This window comes from Rhipicephalus microplus, chromosome 6 (genome assembly GCF_043290135.1).
Source record: "Rhipicephalus microplus isolate Deutch F79 chromosome 6, USDA_Rmic, whole genome shotgun sequence".
NCBI classification, from domain to species: Eukaryota; Metazoa; Arthropoda; class Arachnida; order Ixodida; family Ixodidae; genus Rhipicephalus; species Rhipicephalus microplus.
Genome location: NC_134705.1, coordinates 99,635,016 through 99,644,487, shown reverse-complemented (window position 1 = coordinate 99,644,487; position 9,472 = coordinate 99,635,016). Strand labels below are relative to the sequence as shown.

Here is a 9,472-nt window from a genome sequence, read left to right as displayed (position 1 = left end):
GTCTTGAACATACAGATCACATGTACGCAATAATGCCATATAGAAAACCAACAGCATACATTATCATTACGTACAGTTAATCAATGTCATTGCCTCAGAGCGAGAAACTTGAATTCGCTTGGTAACAACAATAGCAAAGGGGCGCTTATCAGTGATCTTTGTTTTTTTAATTAAAAAAGGCCTCTAACACTTCACGTGCAGTTTTACTTGCGCTTCAGCCTAGAATCTTCGTCTTAGAAAATTGTGCGTCACAGACACACGAGATGGCATGCGCAACCAGTTGCGCATGCTTGTCATCTCGTTTTGTTATTTTTTCGGCGTGTTCTCCTAATCCGTCTATAATACACCGTTCGGTTGGGCCAATGTTCACTTTTCCGCAGCATAAGGGCATGGAGTACACTACCCCCGTGGAACACTTAACAAAGGCCCTCTCATGCTTCTTCTCGCAGCCACACTTCTTCCTCTCGCACACACGTTGGTACAGACTTCCGACTTTTTAGGGTGCGGAAAACACCATCAGAACGCCGTGCCTGGCCGTGACTTGTTTGAGGTTGTGCGAGTTGAGTTGAGTTGAATAAATTTTATTTGCCCAACGGTTGTTGCTGTGTCCGGGCTATAGGCTGCCAGGAACACATCGTTCGAGGAACACCTTTTGATGTCCTGGGCGATGGCCCTGGCCCGCTGGACGGCGGACACCTGGTCTTCGAGAGCCTCGCTGAGAAGGGTGGCTTGCCTTCGCTCAGCAATGTGCCCCATCTCGGCGGGTCCTTCAGTTGACGTCATCCTTTCTCGTGGCCTATCTTCATCTCTTTCGCATTGCCAAAGTGTATGTGCGATATCAGCCCGTTCGTGCGCGCACCACGGGCAGCCAGGCGACGGGTGCAGCGCGGGCCATAAGCGGTGCAGATGGTAGGGGTTGGTGAACGTGCCCATCTGCAGCCTTCTCAGGTGCACCACCTGCGACCAGTTCAGGCTAACGTGGGGTTGTGGAAATTTCTTCCGGCATTTTATATAGTGCCAAAGCACGTCGTGCTACGTGGCAGGAAAATCTTCTCCATAGCAGTCGGCGCACTTCTGTTGTCTCGCCTCTTCTGCACCAACTTCAGTTGCTGCAGCAACGGACGTGGTGGGGGTGGTAATTTCGGCATGGGTAGTGCCTGTGGCCACCACCGTGCCTCGGCTGGTGCTCCTTCGAACCACGGTGGCGTCTACTACCTGGGTGGCTCCGTCGCGGCGGGTAAGTTGCCTCGCGACGAGGTGGGCGGGCTCGTTATGGTTGGGTGGGATGCCGGTTAGTCTTTGGTTGTTGGCGCTGTTGCTGCTAGTTTTACGGCTGTTGTTGTTGATAGTTCCACTGTTCCTCATGTGAGCGGGAAACCACTTGAGGGCCTTGTCAGTAATCTTGCCTGACGTGAAGTCCCCAGCTCGGGCGTTAAGCATGCGTGCCACCTCCTCGGACATGCAGCCTTTACTATAGCTCCGAATCGCTGATTTAGAATCGCTAATAATTAGGCTGTCGTCTGCACAGCTGTGGAGTACCGCTAAAGCTATGGCCATTTCTTCTACGGCTTCGGATGATGGCAGCCGTGCTGATGCCGTGACCCGAACCTTTCCTGTTGTATCCAAAACCGCCATAGAGAAAGCAGGTCCCTCCGCCGCTGTCGCTGCAGTCGTTGTTAACAGAGCAGTAGCAGCAGTGATAGTGTTAGCGCCTCGACTTCGCCTCGCTCGTTCACGGGTAGCGGCGGGGGCTCCGAGCGTCCCCCAGTGCCCCCGCCGGCTGACAGTGGATAGCTGGCCGCATCGACGAAGAGGACACCCTCTTGGCTTCCATGTGCCTTCAGGATTGCTGCAGCTCTGAATTTGCGTCGTTGCAAGTTGTGAACGGGGTGCATGTTCCTGGGGATGTTTTCTGTCAGTATGGCGTCCCTGACTTCCGGTAGCAATGCTTCGTTCAGTCCACCCGCCTCGTGATATCAAATCCCAAGCAGATCGAGAATGCGTCTTCCCGTTCTTGTGCTAGACAACCTCTCGTGCTGCGCGATCCTCTGCGCTTCTGCTATCTCATCGAGGGTGTTGTGCACACCCAGCTCCAGAAGCCGACGAGTTTTCATGTACTGGGGCACACCAAGGGCTACCTTGAACGCTCGACGAATCGCCGCGTTCAGCTTCTCGGTTTCGCTTCTGTTCCAGTCGGCATACGCGGCGACATACGCTATGTGGCTCAGCGCATACGTATGTATTAACTTCTGTCACGTTGTGTTCCTTTAGCCCTTTTCTTTTTTTCGCTACCCGACGCACAAGGTGCGTTGCGGCGGCCACTTTGGCAGTCGTGCTACCAGCTCGTGGTTCGCACCGTTCTCTTCCAGTCACAGGCCGAGCAATCGCATTTTGGACACCGTTGGTATTTGGGTCCCCTCCTTCGTCATGACGCGGATGCCCAAGCGACGGTCGTCCAGCACAGCCTGTGGGTGAGGTCCTTTCTTCCGTGGTCTATGCAGGAGTATTTCCGATTTATCGGGAGATCAGAGTCCCGTGCCTTCGAGGTGCCGCCCCACGGCACGGACGGCCTGCTGCATTCTCTTTCGCGTTTCACCAACGCTCGTAATCGCTGCGATCCACACGGTCACGTCGTCCGCGTCAATCGTGTGATTGATGCCCTCTATTGCGTCGAGACGGTCTGGTAGTAAGATCATGATGAGGTTGAAAAGCATGGGAGATACCACCAAGCCCTGTGGCGTACCCGCACCCCCCATGTCCACTTTTCGTTGTGGGGCGCCGTCGACCTTCACCGTCGCTTTGGGTCCGGTCAGGAAGCTGCTGACGTACCGGTGAAACCTTGAACCAAGACCTAGTTGGCTGATCTTGTCCGAAATGGCAGCATGTTTTACTGTATCCAAGGCGCTTTTGAGGTCTTACCCGAGCAGGGCGCGCACGTGCGTGCTTGGTGCGTTAATGACCTGTTCCTTAATTCGCAGCATAGCATCCTGTGTCGAAAGTTCTTTGCGGAAACCGATGATGTGAGTGCCGAAGGCATCCCGCTTTTCGAGAATCGTCATCACCCTGTTGAGGCAGGCGTGCTCCATGACATTCCCGACGCAGGACGTCGGAGATATCGGCCTCATATTTTGAACCTCAAGTGGTTTAACTGGCTTGGGTTTTAGTATGACATTCGCTGTCTTCCATACTTGTGGAATACGGCCTTCCTTCCAGCATGCGTTGATATACTGACGTAGCTTCTCGATGGCATCATCATTCAGGTTCCTCAGAATTGGGTTGGTGATCTTGTCAGGACCAGGTGCCGATTTAGTCTTCAGTAGCTAGAGGACTGCTCTAATTTCCTGCATGAAAAATTCCGCGTCTAGTTCCTCGTTGGGAGCCCCACAGTATTCCATGTGACTCTCGCCTGCCGGGCGAGTGAGGTGCGTCTGGAAGATTTCCTCCACGAAGGCCTGCGGTTCGTCTTTGTACTTGTGTCGCAGCTTGGCCATCTGGACATGAGTCGCCGTTCTCGTGCTGGTTGGATCCAGCAGGTGCCTGAGAATCTTCCATGTGCGCCCTGCACTCATGTTTCCGTCCATCGTATCGCACAGCTCCTGCCATTCCTGTTCGCACAGTCGAACGCAGTGGGCCTCAATCTGTCGGTTGATCTCGGCAATCTTTTTGCGTATCTTCCTGTTCAGTTTTTGCTGACTCGCTGTTCGCTGCATAGATTTCTCGGCCTCTACAAGATGTGCAAGCCGGCGGTCCACCCTGGATGGCTTGGGAACGCTGTCATCGACGCTTCCGCAGGGCCTGCCGCCACCTTCAGGCTCTTTTCGCCTGTCTGGCCATTCTATTTCTTTTGTAGTTTTTTCTACGTCCGCGAGTAGTTCCCTGCACCATTCCCCGATATCCTCAATTGGCCCTACCTGCTTCTCTCGTTCTCTTTGCTCTCGAAACTTGTCCCAGTGCACGACTCTGGCTTTTTGGCAGCCGTCCATTTCGCCTCTATCCTCTCCCATTGTCATGAACAGGACTCTGTGGTTGCTCCCCAGATCCTCAAAGGTGTTTGACCAGGTGATCGCGCCCGCGTCTGACCAAAGGGAGAGATCAGGGGACGTGTCGCGGCACGCGCCCTATCCAATTCGGGTGTGCGATGCCAGTTCATTGAGTAAAACCAAGCCAAGCTCGTCTATCAGTTCGGCTAGCCTCTTCCCTTTGGGCGAGTCAGCTCTATATTCCCATTGCGTGTGCAGTGCATTGAAGTCTCCGCAGATTAAGAGGGGACTGGAGGCGGCCTTCGCCATCACTTCGCGAAAAAGGGTGCCAAAGTTGTGCGTGAGGCCTCTTTTAGAAGGGGGGCTGTACACGTTAAGCACGAATAGGCCGGTCTTCTGGTTTCAAATGCAGGGCACGACCTCAATCAGGTTGTGGTCTATGTCCAACTCCTCGCTGATATCAAGTGAATGGTAGATAAAGGCCGTTCCTCTCTAAACTGGGGTACACACCTTTATCTCCTTCCGCGTGCATTTACATGGAGAGCCACATGCCACATAGCCTAGTAGCTGAGCCCGGTCGAAAGGGTCTTGCAAAGCAATGAAGTCGGGAAGTTTGCTTTTCGAGAGAGTTTTTATATATTGCACCATTGTAGCTTTTTTGTTTTTGAAGCCCCTACAGTTCCATTGCCATACGATGCGCCTGCCGACAAACTTGCGGGATGCAGCCATGGTTGCTATTCAAAGGCGTTGGGAGAACGCGACTGTCCGTGCGTCTCTCCTTTTTCAGTGTGGGTGGTGTTGACATTGCTGGTTCTCTTGAGAATGGTGGATGCGTCCCCTGGCCTTGTCCCTGTTGCTGTAACTGCGCCGTCCCGCGTTCCAAATATTCGATGCGCTTATTCACGGCCGCAAGTTGGTTATTGACCGCGGCATACTGTGCTTTCCTTTCGGCGTCAGACTCGTTCAGCCGAATGAGGAGCGTCTCAAACAGTCGCTCTGTCTTGCTGGTTAGTTTGTCTACCATTTCTTCGATCGCGCCTATCTTTTGGCCTGCCGGTCGTGCCCGCTTCGTTTCTTGTGAGTGATTTTCAGCGTCTTCAAATAGTTGAGAATCGCTTGGGCTCTTACGCTTAAAGCCCACCGCCACTGGTGCTTCATATTCACGTCCACAGCCCATGTTCGTGTCTCCGCCTCCTACTGCAGAAGTTGTGTCGCGTTCATGGGCAGCTCCATGAGACGAGGAGGCGCCAGAAAATGGGGTTTCTGCGGGGTGTCCTCCCATTCACTTGAGGATTTTGTTCAGTGTCTCTTGTAGTTCCTCAATTTTCCGCGTTGATTTTTCATTCTGTTTTCTGGCCTTGGCCAATTCATGTCTAAGCTCCCTATTCTCTTTCGCCACGTTCTCCATCCTCGCTGCCAAGCCGGGGTCGGCGGCTGCCCGCGGGCGGCCGGAGAGAGGGTGCTCATATGCGGAGTCCGCCTTTGTTTCCGTGACTATGTCACGCCAGGTGATTTCGCGCGGCTCTTTCGGTTTCCTGCCAGGTGTGGCCCCTCCTATGTCTTCTTGGGGGTGGTGTCGGTTCTCGCTACGGCTTCTGCTCTGACTCCGACATCTGCTCGTACTACGACTTTTGCTCCGTCTTTTTACCGGCGTGGGGAATCCGGATCTGTTTGAACGACCCATGACCTTTTGGGAGCGGGTTCTGCATCTCGAGCGACTAGGGCGGCCTCCTTCTACCGCACCAGCATTGCTATCCAATGGTGACGGGGTTCGCTCTTGGAAATCTCTGAACCTGGCCTTCCACCTTCTCTGCTTCACTATGTGCGGCACCTTGTATTTAGCCTTGCACATCCGGTCAGCCGTGGGGTGCGCCTCACCACATATTCGGCATTGGGCGTACACTCGTGTCCATTGATTGGGTTTCTTAATTCACAAATAGGGCAGAGTTTGATATCTGGTCTTGGGCACACGTCAGATCTGTGGCCGAGCCTGCCACATTCCTTGCAGAAGTCTATCTGTTTTCGGTACAGAGATACTCTTACCATAACGCTGTTGAAGTAAACCCACGAAGGAACTCGGTTTCCTTCATAGAGCAGTATCACGTTTGTCGTACTACCGAGCCACTTCTCATACTTTAGAGAGGGGTTTCTTGTATTCACCAGTGCTTCTACGAGCTGATCTTGATTTTATCTAAGAGGGACATTTCGTATGATTCCTTTTGTCATATTTTCAGGCACTCAAACATATGCGTTTGTTTCGTACCTTTTTCCGTTGATAGACAAAACTTTCATCTTGGCGATTTTCGTCGCTGTGCTTTCCTCCAATGTGCTTATCACCAAAATGATTTGCGTGGGGTCGGGGCAGATTGTGATCATCTCGTCGTCATCCTTTCCTGTTCCGTTGCGTATCGCCTCATCAAGACTCGCACCACACGTGCTCCTTATATTAAGCCCATCCCTCGGTTAAACAACTACCTTGATATCGTCCCTGGGCAGTCTGGGCATCTTGCTTGCTCGTAGAACCTTGCTGACAATGCTTCGGCGGCCTTGGCGCATCGGGCTTGGTGAACGGGCGTCTTCTTGTCTCAACACGTTGTTTTGGCGCGCACGTCCTCTTTTTTTCGTGTAACTTCAAACCAGTCATCTGCAACGCTGTCAGCGTCTTCGTCTTCACTCATGAAAACGCTTTTTGTTTGTTCAGAGTTGTGGCATGTGGCTTCCCCTGTCACTGCCACGTCTACGTCCATCTGGGCTGTTCTTTCGATCTTCGAGTTAGACAAGGTATGCGCCATGCCTACCACCGTTAGGCCTAGATGCTTCCTAATATAGTTATTGAAGTTTACAAGCCTTAAAGCTCGTAAAGCTCACGCTCACCCAAAAAGCTGGTATCCATGGGTTCGCGATGACTGGATCTCTTCGATGGTGTGCCACTTTTAAGGGTAGAGTTCGAAAAACCTCCGGAAAGATTCACAATTCGACGAAGCCGATGTGACATGCGTTTGCTCCCATTGGCGACCGTAGCGCCTTCCCAAGGTTGTGCGAGAACTTATAGATATATGGCACAACTTGTGGCCTAATCCTAAAGGGCTGGGTAGCAGTCATCGCTTCCCGTGTTCCACGTTTAAACTTCTGCAGAAGTGATTCAGCAATGGCCGTATTAACCGATCGAGGGAAACCAGCAGCCTCTTATCGGCTCACCTGATTGAGGAAACTAAGTTTCATACTGTGTTGGCACGACCTCTTTAGCGCTGATTGCAAGCAAAAAGACGCAACGTTCCTCTTCACAATATTTGAGTGGGTAGAACCGTACGGAAAAACTCCTTCTCAACATGCACGAGGTTGATAAGACCAGCAAAAATGGTCATCGATCCACGTGATGCTTAAGTCTAAAACTTGAAGACAAGCTTCTTGTGGCAACTTAACAGTAAACAGAAGCCCACGTCCTATGTTTATAATAATGTTTAAATTAAAATCAGGGGATGTATCACAATGCTAATCTAAAGGAACTTAAAAAACTGTCAACGTACTTAAAAACCTGTAAGCCCCCTCCCCCCCCCCCTTCAAAAGCATTTTCCGAGTCCCTATCTACATCCGTAAAGAAAATATCGCAAAGTACCAGCGCAATACAGGTACCAATACAGATTCTCTACTGCTGAAAAAAAGGCTTTTCGTCAAACATTATAAAAGTTAAATTGAAATAAATTTCTGATTGATTGATTTGTGGGGTTTAACGTCCCAAAACCACCATTTGATATGAGAGACGCCGTAGTGGAGGACTCCGGAAATTTTGACCACCTGGGGTTCTTTAACGTGCACCCAAACTGAGTACATGGGCCTACAACATTTCCGCCTCCATCGGAAATGCAGCCGCCGCAGCCGGGAATCGAACCCGTGACCTTCGGGTCAGCAGCCGAGTACCTTAGCCACTAGACCACCACGGCGGGGCTTGAAATAAATTTCTAAGAGCCATGAGGAATTGTTTACACTAGCGCCTCCATCATTGATAAAATCAACGCCATTCTCTTCAATGCAGGATTTTACAGAGGCTAGAAGCTTGCCATGTGGCACGGAATAATACAGATCTACAACATCCACTGAAAAGGCGTTGCCTGTAGTATCACGAGACCACGAAAAGTCGCACACATCACTTGAGCCCTTTGTATGGAAAAGGTCATTCACCACGAGATTCTTCAGCTTGCTCTGAAGGAATATGCTAACGTTTATTTCCCTCCTTCACTAACAATAGTGTGAAAAGGTAGATCTGGTTTGTGTGTCTTGGCCGAGCAAAGAACGTTGACTTTACTTCCTTTGCTGTTCTTTATATCCTTAGCTAACATTGTAAGCCCCGCATTCTTGCAAAAATCAGCGAACTTAGACTTAACGCGAGTCGCTCTCAACTTAACAGACGAAAGTTCTTCTTGATAGCCGCTAAAGCCTTTTCTTTGTATGCTCCCTCAGACATGACCACAAAGCAACGTTCTTTGTCGGCTAGCATTAACGTTAATCTGTGGTCTCTAAAAAACAACACGATGTTATTTATGTCTTTAATTTTAGGTCTATCTTGATCCGGCGGTGCACATTTAGATAAACAGTTCATACCATCTTGTAGGCATCTGTCCCGGTCTTGATTGGCCTTCGCAGAATATTCCCTGTTTAGTACGACAAGTTCATGGACAGAAATGCGAGGTGCAACGGCAAAATTTGGTCCCTTCCGAAGCCATCTTTTGATCTCTGCCGGAATGTATGCGTCCTGTAGCATCACAATGCGCCTCCGTTCTTCCCTTTTCTGCTTATGAAACACCTGGAGCAGTGGGTTCAGGACCTGCTTCCGCCTCATTTCTGTGAGTACACCCTGTTGCTGCTTCAGCAATTGAATATTTTGAGCAGCCAACCATTGCGCAATAAGACGGTAGTGAACCACGTGGAGCAAGTCATGAAAGAAACGCACCCGATGCCTCGAATTACCTTTTATAAATGTACCAACAAGCCCAACAAGTTCTATTACAATACATTTGCACACCCTCTCGCACAAACAGGCAGTAGACAACAAAAGAATTCTACAGATCCCACGTACCTGGAAATCGACGTTATGCGAAGCATCGGGATGAAAGTTGACCGTGTTGCGATTGTTTCATTGAGTGACACGTCAAGCAATGACGATCAAACAATGCACAAATGTCACACACAGAGACATAGGTTGAAGAGTTGCAGATGTTTATAAAACCAGTTGTTTGCACTTGCGCAACGATGCCCACTGAAACATGCGTATTAGCAATACCAGAAGCTGATATGAAGCGCTGATGCTCGCGAAGATGCTGGCCCTCGACACTGCGAAATAAATCAACTGCAGCTTATGGCAAGTAACCACATCTGACGTTAACTCAACGTGACGGCTGTATCAAAACAGCACATAAGTATTGTTTATAAATTTGGGTAGGCAGCACTGCAACCACTATTGATGTTTTACGACAATTAGCGTCTATTTGCAAAGT

General features: G+C 50.4%; 1 protein-coding gene across 1 annotated transcript; it reads right to left on the bottom strand.

Moving 5' to 3' along the window:
* Positions 1–2,525: 2,525 nt before the first annotated feature.
* LOC142765958 (uncharacterized) lies at positions 2,526–3,125 on the bottom strand. Its single transcript, XM_075867764.1, has 2 exons — positions 2,920–3,125; positions 2,526–2,820 (listed from the first exon to the last, which is right to left on the bottom strand). Exons 1-2 carry the CDS (start codon positions 3,123–3,125, stop codon positions 2,526–2,528), a joined length of 501 nt encoding a protein of 166 aa, XP_075723879.1.
* Between the last annotated feature and the right edge of the window lie 6,347 nt (positions 3,126–9,472).